The sequence below is a fragment of the Psammomys obesus genome, unplaced genomic scaffold (genome assembly GCF_907164565.1).
Source record: "Psammomys obesus unplaced genomic scaffold, mPsaObe1.curated_primary_1811, whole genome shotgun sequence".
In the NCBI taxonomy this organism is placed as follows: Eukaryota; Metazoa; Chordata; class Mammalia; order Rodentia; family Muridae; genus Psammomys; species Psammomys obesus.
In genome coordinates this window covers 11,172,732-11,198,190 of record NW_026596069.1, presented here as the reverse complement: position 1 = coordinate 11,198,190, position 25,459 = coordinate 11,172,732, and the positions used below count along the sequence as shown (strand labels likewise).

The following is a 25,459-nucleotide window of genomic DNA, read 5'->3' as shown; positions in this document are numbered from 1 at the left end:
TATGCTGAAATTATTTTTCCATCTGGCCCTTTTGCAGTTCACAGCAGATGTGTGTCCCCAAACTGCCTAGTCTTGGTTGTCATGGTCTGGGTATTTTTCCTCTTGTGTCAAACTTGCAAACCCAAGTGAGGTGATGACATCTATATGTACTCTTACTGGCACCATGCTGTAGTTAACACAACCAGCCCGAACTTTTGGTAAACATGGCAAAGCATCTCTCTTTATTCATTGTTTTGATAGGCTGGTGTTTTTCTGAGACCTGAGGGCTTGCATCAGAGTATGTGATAAGTTTATTTCCTGTTATTAATCTGATGAAACCCACAGATGACTTGGAATCAACGCTATTCTCACTGTTCCTATTCGGATGAAAGTCTTTGATATGATTTTATTTAAGTTTTTTTTAATATAAAGTTAGAAATTTAATAAAAAAAATAAGACAGTGCAGTATTTGGACATGGTACAACAACAAATATAAGGGGGGGAAGCTTTTTAATGTTATAGCCATATTATAAAAATTGTCATAAAATCATAATATTACAAATGAATTGATCATTTAGGATATGATAAAACATACATCTTTACATAATAAAATGTCATAATTCAATTTTGGGAAAACATACTGAAAATATGATAAAGCATATAAATATAACAACTGATAGCATCCAAAATTTCAGCAATAAATATATTTAAACAATTGGATTTCAAATGTAAGAAGTAAGTGATGGACCTGAATTAGTACCGCTTTTTTCTTTTTTAAATTTTTTTATTAATTATTTAAGTTTTAAAGAGACTTGAAAGGAATAATATGTATATCTTAGAGTAAAAAGTCAGTAGAGTCAAGTGTGGTGCTTACACGCAGTTTTCAACTTGATGGGATCTAGAACAATCTATGGGACAGGCCTCTTCGAGTATCTCTGAGGGATCGTATGCATTAGGCTACCTTAAGTTACAGTGGGAAGATCCACCTACTGTGGGTGATACTATGCCACAGACTTTGGTCCTGAACTCAATAAAAGAGAAACAGAAAGCTGGACCTACCCTTCACTTCTCTCTGGTATGACTGTGGCTGGTGTGTGTGGCCTCGGATCCTGCCACCACGATTTCCCTAACACAATGGACTTCACTCTCAAACTGTGAGCCAAAATAACCCTTTCTTCCTTAAGTTGCTTGTGTCAGGCTTTTTGTCACAATGAGACAAGTAACTATTACACAAAGCCGTATCGCTGAATGAGTCACATCTTTGGAAGGCATTTCGTGGAAACAACGTAAAGCAAAACCACTGTCCGGAAGCCAGCTATTGGTGGCGGTTCCTGTGATGTGTCCAGGCTTGATTACCCTTTCTGGGGTATGGGAAATGTGCTCCCACCATGCTCTTTTCCTCAAACACATAAGACCCTCCTGAGGCCAGATGGAGAGAAATTACTTTTCTCACTAGAGGCTCCTGTCAGAAGCTACTCTTCTCAGTGGAAGGAAGCATTTTATCCACAAGCCTTACTAGGGGAAAGTAGTGAAGACTGGGTCACCTCTGTTGTTTCTCACATATGCTCACTGAGATGAGACCACAGAGGGTGCACCTGGAAATCTGGGCATACAACATAAAATGTATGTCAATAAAAATATTTTCAGCAACAGAGTTTTTCCTGCTACCCATAATTGGACTTTAAGGTATTTCCAAAGCACTTACAGACTCCGAGGATATGAGATATGGCTAATCCAATTGCATATTCACCTGCAAGCATTCATAGAAATGATTGACAGTGGCTTACTGATACTCCTTCACTGGGGTCCAGGCATTTAAAGTTCTGGGAGTAAGAAAATTCCTCCAGCCCGTGGTTTCTGACACCTGGAAATAAAGTGTAAACATTCGGTTCTGTCATGAAATGTCTAATCCATTTGAATGAGTGATCGTTTTTCACAAAGGTATCCATCCATCATCCTGTCCGTGGTCATCATTAGTACCGATTAGTGTCACAGTCGTCTTTTCTGTTGTGTGCTGTGTGAGTCTCCTTCAGGCTATAGGTACTGTCCTAGTTTACCTAATCCATGTGGCATGAGGTAGAAACATCTGCTGCCGCTTCCACCTGGCCTACCAGCTGTGGGACAGTGCCAGCATCAGCCTCATACTTGCTGGTTGGTGAGCATGAAATTGTTGGATACCTTCAGCCCAGTGTTGTATTAATTGGCTAGAAACTTGATTCCTGTGGCTGTGGGACTCAGGGCTGGCTGTACTTCCTTCTCATTCCTCACCTGCCTAAAGCTACTTGATGCCATTTTGGTTTCTTTGACCAAATCCTTCAGGAGCTCCATCGAAGGCCAGGGTTCTGTTTCCTCTATTGTAGACCCTCACTTGGAAGTCTTTGCACCTATGTGGAGTTTACTGGGAAAGGCGAAATTGTTCGCAGTCACTTGTTGGAGAGGTTGATCGTTGCTCACCATGTTTTTCTTCTGCCATATTTTTCTCTTTTAAGGTTTACTTCTTTTTCTTTCATATGTGTGAATGCTTTGCATGAATGTGTGCATGTGTAATATATGCATGCAGGGCCTGCAGAGCCCACAGAGGGGAGTGGATTCTCTGAGCTGGAACTACAGACAGTTGTAAAGTACCATGTGGGTGCTGGGAATTGAACCCAGCTCCTCTGCAAGAGCAGCGAGTGCTCTGAACCACCGAGCCATTTCTCCAGCCCCTTCTTGTGCCATATTTTTGGACACACTGAAGTTTTGACTCTTTTGAAGTAGGTTATAAATCTTAAGTAAAGAGAAAGCACAAAACAACTTTGGGGAAACCAGTGGGCACGGTGACCTCATAGAAACTGTTGTTTAGAACTGCGGAAGCTCCGAGACTTTCCCTGCGTGACGAGGTGGGCTGCAACAACTTCAGAGATGCAGGAAGAAAGCAGAGAACTCTGAGGTCGGAGATGAGAACCTCATGCCTAGAGAAACAGAGGTAGCCAGAGAACCTCTACTTGTGCCATTTTTCCCCATCCCTGGTTCCCATGGTATGTGAACATGGGTTAGTGGCGCCTAGACATGTAACTGTGAGAAACCTGAAGAGGGAATCTCAGAGCTTAGGAGCAGTAGGCATGTCTTTCCTTCATCCCAGACACACAAGATGGTGGACAGTGAAATGAATATTCCCAGTCATTCTCATGTTCCTATCCTTTTCCTCTCTCCCACTTCTGTTTCAGAAGAAGGATTATCAGAGCTTCTGCTTGCAGGACTGTAGAAACATGTGGAATCCACAGGCAGTTGTTACTTACCATTGAAGGATAATGTTTTTAAACCAAACTTTACATCCTCAGGTCTGCTTAGGGTAAGCAAAAAAAAAAAAATTTTTTTTAATTTGCTTGCTCTTATTTAATAAAGAGAGTGTGAGGAGGAACATGAGGCCCTGATTACATTGGGCAGATACAGGAGATATGAGTGCTTTTTATTCAAGGCAGAAACCTCAAGACTGATGCTTTCAGGTATAGTCATGAGGTTCTGTGAGCCAGGATGGTGAGGGTCTTTAGTCTTTCAGCCAATGGCCAAGACCTTGGAAGTAACAATAAGTGGAAATCTGAGGCTCCTCCTCCTGGCATCCTTCTCTGGCTCTCAGGACCTTAGTAGCTACAATGTTGTGTCCCTCATTTCTCTTTTTCCTTGGGCGTACCCTGCCCCATATAAACTGCCCTGCATTTGCACACAGTGATATAAAGGCTGAAGTAGAACTGAGTAAGCATGCATTGGCTTTACAGACTCTTAAAATCCCTGGACTCAGGGACCCTGCAATGCAGTGGAAGCTTGAGATAGACATGTTTCTTTTAAGACTTTCTAAACTGGAGCTTCTCTGAAAAGGCTGCCTTCAGTCAGCAGATATACTAGAAGTTCCAGCAGCTATTTTTGATGCAACCTCTTTGAACCTCTCAGTGTCTTCTAGATAACCTACAGAAGAAATGTGCTGTTTGCCTTCAGGGTCCTCTCCTTTTCTCACCATTTCTCCATTATCAAGCCTTGTGTTTCTTGTAGCTGTGCTACTATCTTCTCCCTGTTCCTCTGTGGTGGGGTTTTAAAGTTATTGCCAAGCCCACCCTTTTCATACTACCCTTTCACCCAACCCTCCCGTGCCCACTTCTGACTGCTCACTGCCACTGTGTGCTGAAAAACGTCCAGTCTGTGCCTCTACCCTTCTCCTTTTGGGTCCTGGGGCAAGTGTCTTCCACCTCCTCAGATACCTCCATCTGAAATTCCTTAAGACACTAAGACTTGCCAGGTGCCAGTCTGAGGATCTCCGGTGTGCAAGTGTCATGCATCAGTTGCCAATGTGCTATTTGGAGTATGACTAATACATAGAAATGAATGTGATCTGAGAGTGTCGGAGATTAGATGAGGGAGAGCACAGCCTATGAGTGCAAAGCCAGAACTTCATGTTGAGTTCCGCTGTTGCTAAGTGAGAAAATCTTGATGGTTGGAGCTACATGTTATTTTTTAGAATGCATACATGTCTCTGTTCTTACATTAGTTTATGTGCAATGTATGTGTGTAGTGTACCCAGAAGTCAGAAAAGAACATTGGATTTCCTGGACCTGGAGTTACAGAAGGTTTTGAACCGCTGTGTGGGAGCTATGAACAAAACCCAAGTCCAAAAAAATAAAAATAAACCAGCCCAGTGCTGTTGACTGTTCCACCCCCGAAACATGCTACATTTGTGAATCTTGCATAGATAAGTTTGTACTCAACTAATGAAAGCATCCCTGTGAGAGTCCATTTGGGGGTGATTTTATACTTTGGGGGACATTTGGCAGTGTCTGTGACATCTTTTTTTTTTTTGTGGTGGTGGGAAGGGTGTAGGGTGACTTAAGGCTCTCTAGTGAGAGGAAACCAAAGGGCTGCAAATCCTATAACACACAGGACTACTTCCCATGACAAGGAATTGTTTGGCCCTAAAGGCCCACAGTACTGGGGCGGAGAAAGCCTGCTTTAGATAAATCTTCGTGAACAGCTCAGCGAGAGCTGGCCCAACACCAAAGGCAAAGTCTTAAGAATTTTCAAAGTTGTGAGTCTTTTCTCCTGGGACCTTTCTCAGATTTATGCGATTAAACCTCAAGTCTCAAGTCGATGGTGTTAGCTATTAGCTCTGAACTGGGGAGGTCCCTGGAATGTGCACTGTTTAAGCAGCTATTATAGAACTGGCTGGCCCAGCCCATGGTTTCATAAGACCTGCCTGAAAGCCAAGTTCTGGCAGAGACATCGAGACACCACCACAGACTAAAACTGATTGAAGCCACCCAGAGATTGATTGAATCTAGATGTTATAAGTGGACATTGGATTCCACTCTTGGGGACATTGATGGAAGCAGCCACTGGCACAGCTGTGTCCACTGCACGCTGCTGATTGTTTTTGGAAATATTACATATTTCGTCTCTGTGGTTCAGTCTCTTTCCACACGGTGGAACCTGTGTGTGACAGGTCATTCGGGCAGGTATGTCTCGGTTAGAGACCCCACACTGTTCTGGCGTGCTCTGCTTGTCAGTGAGAACCTGTAGGAAGACCAAGTGGTCTAGACTCAGGAGAGACGTGTACACTGCTCATAGAGGTGTGGGGAGGTCAAGGGGCCATCAGAGGTGGTCAAGCATCCTAAGGACGCAGCAAGAAAAAGTAGGAAATGGTCCCACTGCTAGGCATGAAGGGCTGTGGTGAGCGATTGGCGTTAAGTAAAAGCCGTAAGCAAGGGTAGAAACCACAGGACTGAAAGGGTCCTGGCAACCTATGCCAGCCAGTCAGGTACATGGGGAATTGGTATACATCTTCCAGCAAGGTTGAGGGGGCAGTCTCACAAGGTGGGTGTTCCTGTATTCAACTCACTGTGTAGCCTTGGGTGATTTGATTACCCCCTCTAAAGATACTTTATCACTCCTTACAGCAGGACGTGCATCTTTATAGTGTGGATGGAACAACTAATTGAGGTGACATTCATATGCTTCCTAGCATAACCTGTAGGTGGGAAGAATGCTTAATACACAGTAACTTTCATTTTTTTCTTCACTCGAGGCCAAGTGTGGCCCAACATGTTACTGAGTTATTGGGGACCCGTTGAGGAAGTGGTGTTGAGCTCTTGGGGGAACTGTCTCCTCTCTGCCTTTAGAATGCAGGGGGAGCCAGTGGCCATGCTGGGGTCTTTCCTTCCTTTTTCCTTCTCCATTGCTGTGATGTACATGATGTCATAGTCTTTGTATCTATGAGACCAGGAGCAAAGTGCTCCCTTCATTTTCTGGTTTCTCATGTCCATGGAATCCCTAACCTCCCTTACCCCTGTAATATTTATTTCTCTGGTGCAAACAGATCCTTTGAAGGTCACTGATATGGGTCTCTGGGTAGAGAAGCCGGCTGCACAAATCTGATGACCTGAGTTTGATTCCTGGGATCCATGTATAAAGGTGGAAGGAGAGAAATGATTCCACAAAGTTGTCCTCGGACCTCCGCACTCTCTGTGACATGCGTGCACATGCACACAGAAAGACACTAGTAGTAAACAAAACTAAAGGGAGAGATCTGTTGCGTGATGTCCAATGGCCTTGTGGTACCACAGACCCCTCTTTCCTGTTATTTTTTCACTTTGCATAAATGATACATCATCCCATCCTTTCAGTTTAAGGTTTCCCCCTCTTATATCCTTCCTCTCAAACTTGAAATCTGTTTTCAACCCTCAGAATCTGGTCAGCATGCTTCTGGCTAAATGCATTTTTATAGTCTTTCCTAAGTGTGTCCTGGAGATGCTGAGCTGCGTCCGTCTGCTCCCTTGGGCTGTGGTCCAGCAAGACACATTCAGTTATGGACTCCTTGAATGTCTACAGCCCCTCCCTGCCAGGTTCTCCTTTCACTCCTGCCTATGGCTCCTGCTGGAGAGAGCAAGGCTTCCTAGGACTTCTTTCAGCAGCCCCCCCCCCCCCCCCATACATGCACATATTCTCAGATATAGGCTGCATGTCCTCCTTCCAGTCAGGATGTGATGGCAAGTGCATGAGCCCTGGAGTCTCTGCCCTGGATGCCTGCTTTATTAAGAGCAGTGCCAGGGTCAGAGTGGGGTCCTGATGGATACATGCTTAAGAGGTAACACCCTACCTCTTCTGCCCAGCCAGCTTGGCATAATGTCCCACTGTGATGTTCTGGCCTTGATTGCATGTGTGTGCGTGCGTGTGTGCGTATTTGCAAGTTTTCTCTGCCTTATGTTTTGAGATAGACCCTCTTATGGAACCAGAAGCTTGCTGATTTGGCTAAGCTGACTAGCCAGATAGTTGTAGAGATCGATCTGTCTCTTGTTTTCCCAGCGCTGGCTAACCAATGTGCAATGGTATGCCTGGCTTTTTATGTGGGTGCTGAAGGTATAAACTCAGATTCTCATGTTTGTGCAGCAAGAACTTTACTATCTGAGTCAGTCCCCTCTCTCAAGTCCTTTTGGCACAGGGACTTATAGATCCCCATGAAAGCACCTTGCTACCCCCTCCCCAGGCACCACCTTCCCAGAGCATCATGCTCTTGATATCAATACATGCATCGTGTTGGTAGATGTTTGATATTGTGTAGCAGGAGCTACGCGCTGGCACTGTGCTGTGCCCATGGGATAGGAGGACTCCTGTGACTTACCATGACGGATTTTAGGATCTCTTTCTCTCTGGCCCTGAACAGATAAAACTGGTGTCATAGTGCAGCTGTTGGGCATCAGTGCTGATGTCGTAACTGACATCACTGTTGGACTAGAGAATGCTTGTTATCTACCAGTACTAGTAGGAGCTGGGCGGTAAAAACACCGTTTTCACACCAGGTGCTGATGAAAACTTTTGTTTCTTGCAAACTACAGACTTCCATGCCTCCTCTATTTCACAAGTCTCTGGGGTAGAGACCCTTCATAGAAAGAGTAACCCCAAAGAATGTCTGGGTGTACGGAGGTGTTGATAGGAGAAATGCCAATTAGAGAGAATAAGAAAGGGGAGAAAGAACATTGCAGAATTTGTTATAGTTTCTCTGGGTTGTCGAAGGTGCCTCCTATAGCTTGACCAGGAGTGACAGGAACTTTGTGAGGCCACACTTCTTCTTGGACCAGATGGGAACTCTCAGGTGAAAGAAGAGAAAATATGGTCCTTAAGGAACTTTTGTCCCAGCTGTGGCTGTCTTTAAGATGGCTAGAGAAGGTTCTACCATGAGCCTGCTGCTCCCTCCAGGTTTGCCTGCCCAGTGACTTCCTGCAGGTTCCTGTCCACACAGGAGCCTGACCCTTGCAGACAAGGTTTTATATCCTGGGTCCTTACTGTGAGGTAAGCTTCCAAAGGCAGAGGGGTGATGGGGCTGGGCATCACTGTGGGTTTATTACATGCCCACAGGAACATGCTTCTATTCCTGTTTGCTGCTTTAATTCTTTTTAATTAATTACCTATGTATGTGTATGAGTGCTCTGTCTGCATGTCTGCCTGCATGACAGAAGATGGAATCAATTCCCATCATAGGTGGTTATGAGTCACCATATGGTTGCTGGGAATTGAACTCGGGACTTCTAGAAGAGCAGCCAGAGCTCTTAATGCCTGAGCCAACTCCCCAGCCTTGCTGCCCTTATTCTTAATTCTTTGCTTGCTTTGCTTCACCTGGATGGATATGACCAACACTTAATATGCCCATAAATTAATCAGGACATCCCCACATGCCACAGTTTTATAGTCAGACCCTGTGGACACTGAGTCATGTGTGCCAGGCAGAAGGTGACTTTGAAAATAACTACTTCCATACAGATCATGGTAGAATCACCCCACCCCACGGCCAGTATTTGGAATCACATATTAACGGGTCGGGCTCCATGCAGTTAGATGCTGGCATATTGTGGTGACATGGTACTGTATCTTTCCAAGAGTGTGTGGCTCATCCAGAGCCAGCACATCTATTAATACATCTGTCCAGACAACTTTTGGCCAACCGGGGGCTCAGTTGCTGTCTGAGTCCTGTGGGTTAAATGGGATGACACAGCACAGGTTGTCCATGTCAACGGCAGCCAGGCAGCCAGCAGCCATGCAGATTCCCTCTTCTTTTGCTGAGTCTCCAGGGGCTGGTGAGTTGTCCTGGCTCACCCTGCTAGGGACAGAGCCACTGGAAGACACCCTTGTCCAGGTCCCCCACATGCTTGCCATGAATGCCCAAGTGCATGCCACATGCTAGGCTGTTGCAAACACATTTTTGTTTTGATGTGGCTATTCTGAAGTCAGTGTGCATGGACACATATGCTTTCTGTCAGCCCCATCGTGATACCACTATTGCTCATATTCCACTTTCGCCAGGCTTGTAAAGCACACAGAGGTTTGTCTCTCTCTGCTAAAGTCTGTATCATCAAAAGAAAAAGAAATTAACATGGAGATCCTTCCACACCCAGAAGGACTTCTCCCAAGGCTGTACTCAGTCTTTTTCCACGAGCCATGGTTTTGCTTTTGAGGGAATGTGCATGGCATGCCTGTCCTCTGGCATATGAACTCAAAGGACTGTGGATTTTTGCTTCCTTCTGTTGCTATCAGCTCTGACATCTTTGTCTGGGGGCAGTCTCTGGGCTCAGAAGCAGGCTCCTATGCTAGGTTAGAGACCCCAGGGATGACTGCATGACAGGGCCTCAGCCAGGCAAGAGAATGGTACACACTATTCCACCCTCAATTCCTGCCTGATGGGCACTGTGGGGTCCACACAGGGTGTGTTCTCCGGAGGCTAGAAAGTACCCAGAATAAGAAACAGCTACCACTCTTCCCTTTCTATCCTCCCTCCACCCTTTTCTTCCTTCATCTTTCTACCTACCTCCCTGCTCCATTCTCAGAAGAACACAGGGGACGGGGATGGGGAGCTGTCCCCAGTCACTCCTGGCAGAATGACTTGCTAAGAAACTGATGATGGTTGGGCCTCTGCCCAGTGAGAGCTGTTTTCCTCCTTGTGGTAAAGGCAGTGCTTGGCTCACAGGCAGGCTGAGAGGCCAGCCCTGCATACCCTGTGGCCAGCTCTCCACCCCCCCCCCAACCCCTGGCCCAAAGGCAGCAGTATGCGAGGGGTGGGGAGACAGAGAGAGAGAGACAGAGACAGACAGAGAGAGCGCGAGAGAGAGGGAGATGCCTGGTCCACTTGTTCCTGTGGGATCTGGATAGGTCTCTCCCAGTTCTTGTCTGAATGCTTCCATCAACTTGAGTAGGGGTGTGTGTGTGTGTGTGTGTGTGTGTGTGTGTGTGTGTGTGTGTATGTATGTGTGTGTGTGCGTGTGCGCGCGTGTGTGTGTGCGTGTACATGTGTGCACACATTCCCTAGGCATTGGCAGAATTCTAGCACTGTATCCTTGTCCAGCCCAGAGAAATGGCTGTCAGGAGTGACCCTGCTTCATCTGGTTTATCCAGATGTCATTTGGCTGGAGGGCTTTGTATTCTCAGTCATTTTGTTACTCGTCCAAAGTTCACAGCTGAGAACTTTGCTTAGCAAACCAGGCATGAGCCATTTTCCTGTACCCTGGAGCAGCACATGGCTGGGAATGTGAGCATTTTACCTTGCCACTTACCCCATGTTTCTAGTCCTCATTGGCTTACACGTAAGACGCTGGCCTGAGTGGTTCTTTCATTTACGTTTTTTGTTTGTTTGTTTGTTTTTTGTTTTAAACAGAATCCCACCATGTAGTCCAGGCTGATGTGGAGCTCAGTGTGTAGCTAATCACCGATACTCACTGATCCTTTTGCCTTCATTTCTGAAGTGCTAGGATTACAGGCATAAGCTGTCATACCTAGCGCTCATTTTTAATGTTTCACTTCGTGTATGTGAATGTTTAGCCTGCACATATATATATATGTGCCACATGCATGCCTCTTGGATCTCCTGAAACCGGGTTTACAAATGGTGTGAGCCACCATGTGGGCAGTGGGAATTGAATGCAGAACAAGCACGTCTAACCCATCAAGCCATCTTTTCAGCCCAATTCTTTAAAAAATATTTTTTTAACGAAGCAGAGTTGGAGTTTATTAAGAAGAAGGGTTATAGACTTAAGCATAGGCTTGAAGGGAGAAGAAGGAAAGATGCTTATGAAAAGGACAACTGTATGTACAAAAGTAGGCACGGGCTTAAGAGTGAGACGCCAAGCGATTCCCTAATGGGCTAACTTTACACTTGGGTAAGCAGTATCCGAGAAGCCAATCCTGGGGTACTGGTCTCCCTGGGCTGGCCTCCAAATGCCAGAAAACGTGAGGCTGCAGCTTAACAGTCAGTTTGATTTACTGTTGGATTGGCCTTGCCTACATTCTATGCTGCTGCAAAAGAAATGACTCAACACATCCCTGAGAATAGAACGTGCATATTTTCTTGCAGCTTCCTAGCACAGCTCAGCTGGGTTCCTGTGGCCAGCTGGGCCCTGATCAGGAGACCTAGGACGACGCCTCCTTTAGGCTCACTCAGTGTAACCTTGCACTTGTAGATCAGGTCCCAGTTCGTTACTGGCTGCCAGCCACAGTGCACTGCAAGCTTCCAGAGGTGACCTATGTTCCTGCCACCTGGCCCTTTCCATCTGGAATGCCAGTGGTACATGTGGGATCCTCAGGTTTCTAAGGTCTCTGATATCCTTTTGTATTGCTGTTTGGACATCTCCAGTTTCAGAGGCTCACCTTACTCAAGCTGGCATGCCTAGCTCATTTCCACATTTAACATTCACTCACCCACAGTCTTCTTCATAGCAGCAGTTAGTTCAATAACCACAAGTCAGGAATCTTGGGGCTACTTTTAGACTTCACCCAGAGGAATCAAACCCAATTCTTGTGTGACCCCTGTCCCCCAAAGAACTGTGTTATCAATATAATCTCTACTCTTGTCCTCATTAGTAAACAGTAAGGAAGACGAGCCTGAACTGGAGGCGAATGCTGGGCAGGGTGCTGATGAAGCCAACCAGGACGTAGCATCTGCCCACAGGGGAGTGGAGAGCCAAGAAGAGCCAGTCCTAGAGCTAGAGCCCGAAGAAAGAGCCTCACTGAGTGAAAAAGAGAGGCAAAACGAGGAGGTGAACGAGAGGGACAACTGCTCTGCCTCCAGCATCTCATCCTCCAGCAGCACCTTGGAGAGAGAAGAGAAGGAGGACAAGCTGTCTGAGGACAGGGCGACTGGTAAATGAAACCCCTCCTCCGTGTATCAAGGCCCTGCTGTGCCAAAGCCTGGCCAAGGCTGCCCTTCAAGGTGACCTGTGGGAACAGAGCTGTGTCCTCTGTCCCCACACTGACAGCCAGCCGGCAGTGTCTCACGAGAGCACAGGCTCTGTGTCCTCCTTCCGTGCTGCAGGATCTCTCACTCCCATAGGCTGTGAAGAGGGTCCAGATGATAGGAATGAGCTACGGAAAAAAACTACTAGTTTCCTTTTATTTTTGTTTGTTTGTTTCAATGTTGATAATACCAAATTTGGCCCTTTCCAAGTTCTCATTGAAGTCTAGAGACATGTCATGTTGTTATCTATTCCCATAGAAGATTAGTTTGAAATTTAGTATGTAAAACCAGAATGGCCAGAACAGATATAGGAAACAAACTGAATAAGTACTTGTAAAACAGCATGGTTCATAGTGCATGGAGGCAAATTTGACATACTGGACCAGTGCAGACAGACTTTAGGTAGTTTTGCACATTGTACTTAGGCCCACTCTTCTTCTTTTTTTTTTTTTTCTTTATTCACTTTGTATCCCCCCCTTGGTTCCCTCCCTCCTCCCGTCCCAATCCCTCCCTTCCTCCACCCTCTGCATGCATGTCCCTCCCCAAGTCCACTGATAGGGGAGGACTTCTTTTCCTTCCTTCTAATCCTAGTCAATTAGGTCTCATCAGGAGTGGCTGCATTGTCTTCTTCTGTGGCCTGGTAATGCTACTTCCCCCTCAGGGGGAGGTGATTAAAGAGCAGGCCAATCAGTTCATGTCAGAGACAGTCCCTGTTCTTATTACAATGGAATCCACTTGGATACTGAACTGCCATGGGCTACATCTCTGCAGGGGTCCTAGGTTATCTCCATGCATAGTTAGGCCCACTCTTAAATGTCACCTATGTGTTTTTTTCCTTTGGAAACTCTTCATCTTTTCAGTATTACCCCTAGAATCCATCCAGTTCACTCATGACTGAGAACTTCACAGCTGGGGATCAAGCAGAATGCTAGGTTGTATACCTGGCCCCTAAGGACCTTATTGTGTCTTTGGAGACTTGACTCACAGGGTTAGTCATACCTCCTGTGACAGTGCTGGGTTTGGTTTTTCCATCCATGATTTGTAAGCCATCAAGGTGGTAAAATACAGCATTCCTTATCAGTGGAGGCATGGACTATGGCTCCAGCCACTATCAAGCCACATACCAGAGGACACACTCACGTCCCACGCTCCCCTTGGCACTCCTTGCCATGAGTCAGGCAGGGTTCATTCTTGGTAGTTACAAGATTGAGAATACAGTCTCAATCTTGTAGCCCAGAAGAGTTAGTGAATGAGCAAATGGATGGCATTATTCCTTCTCCCAACAGATCTGTCAGTGGCTTACTCTAAAACAGTCATTGCTTATGTTTTTCCTAGTTATAACATACTACTGAATTTGATTTTGAATATTGCTTACCACTATGATATAACAAGAAAGAAAGCAAAATTTATAATCAGAAATTATTGAACTAAAAAAAAATCTTGTATCTGTTTAAATGCATATGTGCTAAAAAGTACTATTTAGTTTCCTCAAATTAATATTATAGTTATTTTCAAATTCTAGATGTTATTACTCAAATTTTACAGAATTATGAGTAAGAAGGTAAGTTCTTAGTGACTTTTGTCCTACCTGATTGTTGTGCATATGAATAGCGTTATGAGTGTTACTCATCCTTTTTTGGCTCAGTGTATCAAAAAGTTGGATTAGGAAAACTAAAACAGGGAACAGAACTTTCTTGGATCTGAGTGCGCAACACTCTTCCAAAAAAGGACAAGTTTGCAAACATGGAGCCTCTGAGCTCTCAGGAACCTACTGTTAGTTTTTCACAAAGAGCAAGTAGGATCTAAGTGTATACCCATTCTGATATGATGCTATATACCCACTAACTGTAGATATTTAGAAGATCAGAGTGTGGGGCCAGGCTTGGTAGTGCAAGCCTCTAATCCAAGCACTTGGGAGGCAGAAGCTGGCATATTCCATCACTTCAAGACCAGCCTGATCTACATAGTGAGTTTTAGGCCAGTCAAGGCAGAAACTGGAGCTTCTGGTGAGGTTTCTGTTTCACTCTAGGGTTGTGAAGAGCTTTAGCTCATTCGTGGGGACTTACTGGATCCTAAAATTCCACACTATTCACAACCTCTAACAGCCAAGTCAAGGCAACCCTGTCATAACTAAGTTTTTGCTGTTCCTCATGAAATCACAAAGACAATTCAAATTAGGGACAATTAAAAATACTCCAAACTGTATTTCTATCACTGTTGTGTCTATTACTAAGGAGTGAATTTGTGGTAATACAAAGTAAAGCTCGAAAGAAATCTAGCTCATTCCAGGCACCTTTGTTTTTGTTTTGTGTTCAGCTCTGAACATGGTATTTATCATATTTTGCTATCTGACAGTTGAAGGTCAGCTGGATGAGAGCTGGGGACGTCTGACTTGCTCGCCGTGAACCCTCACTTCCTAGCTGTGTTCCTAGAACACAGTCTTCCCAGAGGTTGCTGGGAATAAGCTTAAAGGCTGAGACAAAAGTTACCATGCCGTTGGACACAGTATTCTCTGTAGTGGAAATACCCTTTAAAAAGCTCAGAAAGTGAATGGAGTGAGGTTTCCGCACTTCACTTACATTGCTAAATCAGCATTAGTAGACTGGAATAATTTGGGATGTTTATTGTAATACCCGGAGCCCACTTAAAAAATACGTGAAGTCACGTACTTTAAAACACTATTTAAAAGTCAGGGTGAATTACAATAATAGTGATAATGATATTCGTGCAGCCCCCTGGAGACCAAGGAAAGAAACAAAAGGAATAAATAAATAAATAAATAAATAAATAAATAAATAAATAAATAGATAAATAAATAAATAAATAAAAGAACCAATGCAGTTAAGCCCTAACATTTCAATTATTAAAAGACAAATTAGCAGTGGAATTTTGCAAAACACTTTAATTATATTCTATTCATACAAAATATTTTATTGCAATTTTTTTCATACAATATATTCAGATCATACTTTCTCATCCGCCAACTACTCTCAGATCACTGCATGTCCTCATTCACCCAATTCCATGCCCTTTCTTTCTCTTTAGAAAAAAATAGACAAATAAAGACTTCTTCAAACCCACCCTAAACAAAACATCAACAAAACACAAGAAACACAGACACATACGACCCTACAAAAACACAAAATCAGAAACCATAATATATAAGCAAAAGATCAACACAAGCCAGAAAATACCCAAACTTAGCAATATGGGACAAAATGTGTACAAAAATATTAATGAGTAACACTTTTCAAGAACGCTGACAGAGGAAAAGAAAAGTTAAGAAGCTATATGCAAATAATAATTATAAGTGGCTTACATTTATATCAAATAAAGTAGACTACAGTGCAAAGGAAGTTACCAAGGCCAAGGGGGACACTAAATAATGCACACAAGAATTAAATGAGTAAAGAAATAGGCAGGAAGACCAACATTTAAAAAATAGCCCTCTGTTCTTTACCCTGTTGTCATAATAAGAAAAGCCAGCATTTCCCAAACAATGGAGAAAGAATGAGACTATTGCTTAGGAAAGACCTACTTGTCTGCTATCAAGGCCCAGTCCCTGTTTACAAAGAGAGCTGTGCTGGCCTGAGCTGGGATAGAGCAAGAGTGGAACATGAGAAAAGTGGTTAGGTTCTGGCTATGGTGTGAAGGTTCGTTGGCAGGATGCCTTGATGTACTGTGTGTAGAGGGTCGCAAAGCAGGTGCCAAGGATTGGAAGTAGTAGTAGGGTGGAGAGAGAAAGCAAGCCATTCCAAAAGCAGCTTGGGAAGGGTGGGGCTTCAGACCCGTTTATGAATGGTTTTTAAAGCACTGAGACTAGACTGAAAGAGTGAGAGATGAGGTCTGAGGATGGTTAAAGATCAAAGGTGAGGAAGAAGCCAAGAAGGATGAAAGAGGCAAACAGCCCAAGAGGGAGACAAACCAGGTGAATGTTAAGTCCAGAATGGAAGGCTGGGACACTATGAATCCCACTGGGCACCTGGAAAGAAGCAGTTGCAAAGGAATGAACCAGCACAAGCTGCATTTCTATGGGTCCTAGGGAGATCAAGGGGGGAAACTGGAACAGTGAGTGAAACAGCTTTTAGAAGCAGTGCTATCTTAAAGGAAAGGATCAGAAGTTGAGAGTGAGATGGAGATGTAAAAGGAATCAAGAGAGGCTTTAAGATGGGAGAAAATATGCATATATTTCAGTGATAAAGGAAAGCCCTAGGGGTGGGAGGGGCAGAAAGGTCATAGGAGGAGGGGCAGGAGAGCACTAGGGAGAGGTCTATGAAAGAAAGAAGCAGTGCAGAGAATCATCCAGTGGTTTCCTAATACAGTCCTACTAAGGAACAGTGATAAATAGTCACAGGAGAAAGGCTGTGAGTTCTCATGCAGGTGGGAGGCTAGAGGTTGAATGGCAGACCTCTTTAACCTCATCTATTAAACTGGTATACTGCAGGCGCAAGACAACTCAGAGGATGAGCTGTGCAGGCAAGTAAAAGGAAAGAGGGGATATGGGGAGTCATTTCTGAAAAGGAGAGGAGACTTCTAGGTAGCACTAAGTCCCCTGGAGATGAGAACATTGTTGTGAACTGATGGCATAGAGTCAGGGCAGAGATGTCCTTCTAGCTCTTGCCCTGGACCAGGGGGACACTTCCTACCTTCCCTCATCTAGCTAGGACAGATATCCTTTAGCTATATATATGATGGGATAGATTTTGACCACCTACCATAGAAGAAGGGAAGGGAAGATGTTAGTGCAGGGGGAAAAGAGTCTGGGGAGCTGGACTGAGTCACCAGCTGTCTTTTTATGCTTTGATTTCCTTATCTTAGTGTTTTATTTGGAGTTGCTCCTGTGTGTCCACCTGTTTTCATGCGTAACTGGTTTTCTTGTGAAATGGACGTCCTATGCAATTTTCTTATCTCTTCCTTCACATGTCCTTTCAGGTTTGTGGTCCACCAGCCTTCAGGATGTGGGTGTAAATGGACAGTGTGGTGACATTCTTACCAGCAAAAGGTTCATGCTGGACATGCTGTATGCCCATAACAGAAAGTCCACAGATGGTGAGGAGAAAGGTGATGGCGAGCCTGGGAGGTCTGTGCAGGAGGTGGAGGCAGTGGCCAGCCTCGCCACCAGGATATCCACTCTGCAGGCCAACTCGCAGGCCCCAGAGGAGAGCATCAAGAGGGTGGACATCGGCTGTTTGGATAACAGGGGCAGTGTGAAGGCGTTTGCTGAGAAATTCAACAGCGGGGAACTGGGGAGGGGCTCCATCTCTCCGGATGCAGAGTCTCATGACAAGGTCCCAGATACAACACCTGCACAGCTGAAGACTGAGTCTGATTACATCTGGGACCAGCTCATGGCCAATCCTAGGGAGCTCAGAATCCAAGACATGGATTTCACTGACCTAGGGGAGGAGGATGATATTGATGTTCTGGATGTGGATCTTGGCCACCGGGAAGCCCCGGGGCCACCCCCCCCCCCCCCCCCCCCCTTCCTGGGTTTGCCACCCCCACCCCCTCCACCCCTGTTGGACAGCGTGCCTCCCCCACCAGCCCCTGGTAATTTATTGGCTTCTCCTGTGTTCAACAGTCCTCAGAGCTTAGGGTGGTCCCAGGTACCCAGGGGTCAGCCAGCGTTCACCAAGAAAAAGAAGACTATCCGACTGTTCTGGAATGAAGTGCGGCCCTTTGAGTGGCCAAGTAAGAACAATCGCCGATGCAGGGAATTCCTGTGGTCAAAACTGGAACCCATTAAGGTGGACACTTCCAGACTAGAGCACCTGTTTGAGTCCAAGTCTAAGGAGCTGTCTGTCACCAAGGTAGGCTGGGCCCTGGCATGATTCTTTATTAGCAGAGGAGAAGAGCTGGAGAGGTTAATTCTTGGTGAAACATCCTGTCTTGTGTTGCTTTGGCTTTTCGGTAAGCAGTCTATGGGGCTGAGAGAGTCTAACTTTTCAGTTAATATTCCTTGGATCAATGCTGTGTCAAAATGCAGAGTAGCACACCAGATTACACAGTAAAGACAAGCAAAAGGCTAATTCTGGGTGGTCGTGTAGCCCAGGAGCAATGTCAGAGCTGCACAAAGGAACCGAACTTGCTCACTTACCAGATGAACTGAGTTTGAGACCTCAGTAGTGCTTTGAACTTAGCTGTAGCAACTCAGTGCTTCTGCAGAGGCAATAATTCAGTCTCTTTGGATAATCCTCCGAGCTGACATACTAAAACTGTCTATTTGGTAGCGACATATTTGCACCCCTAGAAGATTATATACATGCTTAGGTTTCTTTTTTCTCTTGAATGTATGAGAACCCGCAGGCACCACTGTTGCAGAATTGTTAACACAGATGTTATATACAGTCATGCATGGGAGACACTATAAAATGACTGGACATAACACCATGCTCAGCAAATTCTGATAGAGAAATTGCATAACAGATTATATTTCCCATGAGTAAGAGCTTTAAAAATGCCTCCATTTTATATCTCAACCCATTAAATGTGTGTTTCAGGATATAATGGACTTTTTAAAAAAAAAAAGGCTAGGCTCTCTCTCTCTCTCTCTCTCTCTCTCTCTCTCTCTCTCTTTAATTTGGGGTATGAGAAAGTGCTTTGTAAAGTCCGATGCAGACAAGAGGGCCCAGCTGTTAGATAGTGCGTCGTGACGTAATCTATAACGCTCATGCCTGAGAACTGCACGCCTGAGTCACAGAAGCAACTGCAACAATCTTTAACATGTTAAGTAAGTTTTTTATTTTTGTGTTGGGTCACATTCATAGCTATCCTGGGCTACAGGTGGAAGAGGCATACAAGAGCTTATGACTGTGACTCAGTTCTATCCCCAAGTTGCTTCAGCTATTCCTCACCAATTGAGCTGAGTATAAAGTTGCCTGAGCTGGGTTTCCAGATTAAGAGTCAGGTACCAATTCTGAAGACAAAACAATGTGTAGCATCCTCAGGACATGTTTTTGTTTTTCTAAGGAGGTACCATAGCTGTTGGGAGATTCTGAAAGGCCACTGACTCAATTGGCCCCCCTCCCCCTGCTACCTCCCTCCTTCATGCACTCACTTGGCTGGCTGTGCTGCTGGCGTCCTGCAGTGGCTCATCCCCTGGAAGTTGCTGGGGGAGGCTGCTTGTGGCCTCAGGACTGAGAATGGAAAGGGCGGCAGGTCCGTAGTGAAGGCGTATTTAACTTCCTTTATGGTAAGATTAAGTTTCCATGAGAAGACGTCACCCGTGGGTCACTTCACCCATCTCCCTCTTTCTCTTGGTTTTGCTATGGCTGACCTGGTTAGTGATAAGCTGTTGGCTCTTGGCTCTGTCCTCTCAGTAGCCAGAGCTCTATTCTTACCTGGAGTAAGTGATCACCTCTCAAAATACCACAAGGCCTTGCTAATGGCTGAATGTGTGCCTAGGTTTGGTAAAGCTGGGACAGAAAGGAATAGCAAGCAATACACATTGGTGGGTTCAGCATCTTAACATTTCAACAAACTGCAGATGAAACCATTTCTTATATTAATTGCAGTTTATTCACTTTGTATCCCAGCTGTAGCCCCCTCCCTCATTCCCTCCTAATCCCACCTCCCTCCCTCATCTCCTTCCATGCCCCTCCCCAAGAGGGGCCACAGAGGAGGACAGTGTGGCCAGTCCTGATGAGACCTGATAAGCTAGGGTCAGATGGAAGTGGAAGAGGTCCTCCCCTATCAGTGGAACCATTTTTTTTAAAAGTGTGTATCTGTGCTGAACATTTAGAGAATGTTTCCTTGTCCTCATTTCTAAAACAATGCAACAGCTAGTACATGGCATTTTTATTTTGCTAGGTAATAGTAATAATCCAGAGATTATTTAGAGTACGCTAGAGGATTTCAAGGGTGATATACAAAATATATAAAAATCCATTTTATGTAAGGCATTTGAGAATTATTGTACTCTCTGGTGGTCCTATAACTAAACCCCTAGGGAGACAGAGGAACAAAACTAAAGTGAAATATTTATTAAATTGTTCCCAGAATGTTCTGCAATGAAACTTAGGAGCATATACCTTGGTGGGTTTTTGTTGTTGTTGTTGTTGTCGTCTTTTTTTTTTTTTTTAAGAAAATACGAGCAGGAGCTAATTTGCAAAATGTTACAAGAAGTGAGAATACAACTTAATATTAAAGCACCACCCTGGAGAGGTGGATCCCTTTTGTATATGTTACCAGTTCCGATAAAACCAATTCCATGTCTGGTTTTGATCAGCGACCGTGATTTTCATACAGTCCAGCTGTAAACAGGCACTTCTGAACTCTGGCTCACGAGAAATTTTTCATTTAAACACAATAGTCTACTACAACAAAAAAATGAAATCAGCTTCACAAAACAGCACGAAACAAAGGGAACTGGTTGTCCTTTCTATTGGAAAACCAGCACCAGACCAAAGTAATAGGGCACGGCTGTGATTATCCAGTCATGCCCACCCCGAAGGTTCATGCGGGAGAGCTGGTGCTGGGGGCACCACTTGCAAACACAAGAAGAACAAAAAGATGCCTTTCCTTTCTGGTTTCTTTTCAAAAATAGTTTGTGAAACAGAACCCACTTTCCTGACTTGGCAGCAAATGTGTGTGTGTAGCTTTTTACCAGACCCTGCTGGTTGTGTTGTTTGGAGATAGAAACCCTGGGTTAAGCCTTTAAGGCTGAAGTTCTGCTGTTGCTCCGAGGTGTAATGATATATGTTCAAGGGATTCCAGAGAACTACTTTAGGGCAGAGAGTCCCCAGAGCGTCTGGGCTGGACAGAAGGAGCCTTGTGAGATGGCCTTCCCAATTGATTGTGTCCAACCAGGGCCTGGAAAACCCTCTACTCTCAAAGGTCACCTTCTTCATACCCCAGTTAACCACCAGACCAAGGCAAGTGTGAAGGAAGCAGGAAAAAGGTTAGGAGAGGACCTGGTTTTGCTTTTGAAGACACCATGGTTCCTTGGGTTTATTTAGGGGTGGGTCTCCAGATGGATCTGCAGAAATTTGTTTAGCTCTGTGTATTAACTATTTTTTCATTGCTGTGACAAAACCCTGTGATCAATAGAGGTTATACAAGAAAGATTTTATTTGGGCTTACAGTCACAGAGAGGGTCAGAGCCCATGATGGCAGAGCAAAGGTATGGCAGCAGGAAGGGGAAGCTGAGGTCTCACATCTTGAAGTGCAAGCACAAAGCAGAGAGCAAACTAGGAATGGCTAGCTCCCAGTTACATGCCTCCTCTGGCAAGGCCACACTTCCTCAACTTACCCAAACAGCACCACTAAGTATGAACCAAGTATTCAAACGCCTGGTGGTCTCATTTAAACTACCCCACTCTGTTTACGCTGGCGTGTCTTAGTACATCAAAAACCACTAATAGAGGCTTTTTAAAGAACCCTAGAGGTGATGATTTAATTGGCCAGGACAGAAGTCTCAACCTGGGTGAGACTTAGCAGGCCTGGAATTTATAGTATAGACCAGGCGAGCTTCAACTTTGCAGTCAACATTCCTGTCTGTTTCTCTCTGTGTCAGGATTACAGGTCTGCACAGCCAACCCTGGGTGATTTTTAAATATCTGGGTGGTTGTGGAGTGGATCCGGAGCTTGTCAGTCCTGTCTTTAACATGACACATGGCCATACACATGGCCTCTCAACCACCGTCCTCACAGTGACACCCTGGTCTGGCCTCTCCTCTGGGGAACAGACAAAGGCGCCTACACTTTATATTCATATCTGGGATACAGGGAAGTGTGTTATACCCTTTATAACTCCAGAAAACCCAAATTCTACCTCAAGATTAGAAGAACAACTTTTTATTCCTGTGTTAGTAACTGAGTCTCACTAAGCCCTCTGCTTATGGTCGTAGGAAAACATAGGATGCCCAATGTCCATTATTCTCAGCTATCAGAGGCTCAAAAACACAGGAAATCAATACTCCTTCCCCTTAATAGTAAGGCAAGCCTGTTCTGAAATTGAAAGACTGTTTTTTTTAAAATTTCATTCCCTCCTCTACCCATTTTTTTAAGACAAAGTCTTATTATGAGCTCTAACTGGCCTTCAACTATTTAATTACCCTGGCGCAGCCTCCTGAGTACCGGGATTAAAGGCATGCACCACCATGCCAACTAAACATTTTATTCTTAACTGAAGAGTGTTTTGCCTTTATGTAGACTTGGCTTTTTTATTTGTTTGTTTGTTTGTTTGTTTGTTTTTGTTGGAAAGCTTTGCTGTGTATTTCTTTATGACTCTTAGGGAAAGACTAGAAATATTCCAGTGTTCTCATCCTTGCCACATCTGCATCATTGCAACTTGTAACCTTGTAACTGTCAAGGGAGAGTTTTGAAAATATCCTGTGGTGTCATTCTTGGCGGGTGAGCAGGGAGTCCGGAGGCATGATTTACCATTTCTAGAATGGCCACGCTGAACCAGACCTAGACCCAGGGTCTCTGGCATTTGCTGCCAAGAGCCTCATGCACAGGCCAGTTGCCTTTCATGGAAGCACTCTCAGACTTAGGAGCATTCTCCAAGACTCAGGGAGTTCTCCAAATACAGCATATCCTTAGACGGGTTTCTATTTTCAATCACAGTTTCCTCAGGGGTGACAAGTTCAGGGTTTTCAGTGTTCACTTCTTAAACATTTTTGATCCTCTCTTCCTAATAAAATGGCTCTTAAAAAATTTCAAGAGTTAGCCCAAGACATAGCTCAGTAGTAAGAACAGTGCTTGCCTGCTGTATGCAAGGCCGTGGTTTCTCTCAGCAAGGAGGAAAAAAAAAATCAAAGAGGTGATTTGTTGTGTCAGCATTTTAGCAAACTTTAAGCTTAATGAAAACTGTGTGCTGATTAAATGTGGCTTTCTGGCTTTTCTCATGTCACCTGAATCTTCATCCTGCTAATTTCCAAAGCTGAATGACTGAGAGGCAAAGTAAGGGCCTTTCCCTAGGAATGTTGGCTGAAATCCAGGCATGATCACACTTTGGCCTCGCATCCTCCATAACTGTTCTAAAATCATTTGTTTTGGGGGGTAATGGTTTGAGCTACTCTCAAACCCAGTTTCTACATCTCTAGACCTGAAAGCATTCGCCGTCTGTCCCTCCACTAAGTCAGCTAAACCCAAGCATGGTTTAGCTACCCCAGAAATGTTCATTGCCTTATCTCACTTTTTACCCTCTGGGAAGCCATCTGACACTCTGGCTTCTGGTTCCGGAGAGCGGATCCCTATTCAGTATAGCCAGCCTCTATTTGACTCTAAGGCTTCAGTTAATGGTCATGGCCCACACCCTAAGCCTCAGCAGTTATCAGTCTCTGCGTGAGCAGCTGCCTCCTCTACTTTGCAGAAGTGCTTTTGTGTTTGTGTGCTGTCTGTTGAAGTCCCCTCCTAAAGACCTTCAGCTCTGTCTTCCCGTTTCACTGGACCCTCACCCCTCTTGGCTTCTTCCCTGCCCATTCTCTCTATGAGGTCTCTGTTCCCTAACCTCTGATTCTCTTTCATCAATCTTGGCTGTTTGGACACCTTAAGCTTTCCCTGCAGTACTCTTGGTCAAGCGCAAAACAAATGAACAGAAAGCCCTGAATGGCATCTAGGCCTGAGGCATGTCTCAGACACTGTCTTGGAGTAGGGATGCTAGGAGGAGCTATATAGTCTATCAAAGGAGAAAATGCTTAATAGGCTTCATGGAACTAAAACAGCCTGGAGCCTTTTCAAGGTCCCTCCCTTCTTACATAAGCAAATCCCATTCCCCTTGAACCCTTCTGGACATACATGGAAAAGTAGCATGTTCTAACCCAGCCCTACAGCTATTTCCCTCAGAGTTCTGCAATGCCTACTGTGCAAAAGCAGATGCATGGAAGAGATAGCCCTGCTTTTATGTCCAGCCATCCCACAGTTAAGCACCCTGCCTGGAGCCTGGAGAGCAGATACTTTGTTTCAGCATTCCTCCCACCCTGACCATTCTTGAAACTTGCTGAAGAGGAGGGCAGAGGTTGGCTGCCTTTAACCTTTAGTAAAAGAACTGAGACAGAAACTGTCTTTCCTGTGGCCCAGAGCTGACCAATGGCATTTGAGGGCCCCTGGCCCTCCAGAGGGCATGTTCTTTTCAGTCCTACAGGACAAGTTGTCATTTGAGAACTAGGCACCTTAAAAGCTACTTGGGAAATGGGATAGTGAAGATGGGCGGTACTTAAACCTGTAAAGACAAGAAGCCAGTTGGAAAAGAGACTGTCAGTGCCCAAATGTGGCAGTGCAAGTCCGTTATCCCAGCCATTGGGACCCTGAGAGAAAAGGGCCATGGGTTGGGGGCCAGCCTGGGCTACTGAGTGAGTTATGAGACTCCCCTGTCTGTGAAACAAAAGCAGAGCAAACAAAACAGACTGTTTGTAAGCTCGGCTGCTACCTTCGCCACTTCTGCCTATGTTCAGGTTTTGATCTCACGGTCCACTGATATCTCGAGACTACTACTGTCAATAGAGGGAGACACATGCCGTATGGCAGTCAGGAAGAGAAGGTCTCCCTAGGTGTCGCTTTGGTCTTTCTCACCTGTGCCTCTGTCCCTGCTTCCTCCTTGACCTTTTCCTCAGGAGGAAGGCATCAGTGGATCCTCTGTAGGCGTGCCGTTTACTTGTCACAGTTGTCTTGACTTTGTTTGACTCTATTTCCTGTTTTGCTTACATGCTAGCTGTCACTCTGTCGTGTCAGACTTTGGTTCAGAGACTTCAGTCTTAGTGAGACAGACCAGCCCGGGCTGTGCTGTAGGATCCTTCCCTGTGTCAGTGTGCTGCCCTGCTTTTTCACCCCTGCTGTCTCAGGGTACCAGCTGACTGGGGGAGAGTACGCAAAGCTCCATAACTAATCAGAAAGAGATTGTTAAAAAATTATTAGTAGCTGGAAAGATGGCTCAGTTGTTAAGAGCACTTGTTCTTTCAGAGGACCTGGGTTCATTTCCCAGCACTCACATGGTGGCTCACAAGCATCCATAACTCCAGTTCCAGGGAATCCAGTGCCCTTGTCTGACTTCCAAAGATACCAGGCATGCACACAATAGACGTACATATACATGCAGATAAAACACTCATATGGGTAAATAAAGAAATGTAAAAAAATAAAAATATTGTTGACTTTTAAAATGCATATGGTCTTAACTTCAGAAGATTTTTTTTTCTATCTCAAAACAGATCTTAATAGAATTTTGACAGATATTTTTGTTGTTTTGGGGTTTTTTTTGTTGTTGTTGTTGTTTGTTTTTTTGAGACAGGATGTATTAGT

General features: G+C 44.8%; 1 protein-coding gene across 5 annotated transcripts in view; it reads left to right on the top strand.

Moving 5' to 3' along the window:
* Fhod3 (formin homology 2 domain containing 3) overlaps positions 1-25,459 on the top strand; it is a 410,013-nt gene that overhangs the window by 348,078 nt on the left and 36,476 nt on the right. For all 5 annotated transcript variants that reach the window (XM_055625623.1, XM_055625622.1, XM_055625621.1 and 2 more), the window contains 2 exons: positions 11,845-12,123; positions 17,150-18,027. In XM_055625623.1, coding sequence (XP_055481598.1) covers positions 11,845-12,123; positions 17,150-18,027 — 1,157 coding nt within the window. The remainder of the gene's footprint in view (positions 1-11,844; positions 12,124-17,149; positions 18,028-25,459) is intronic.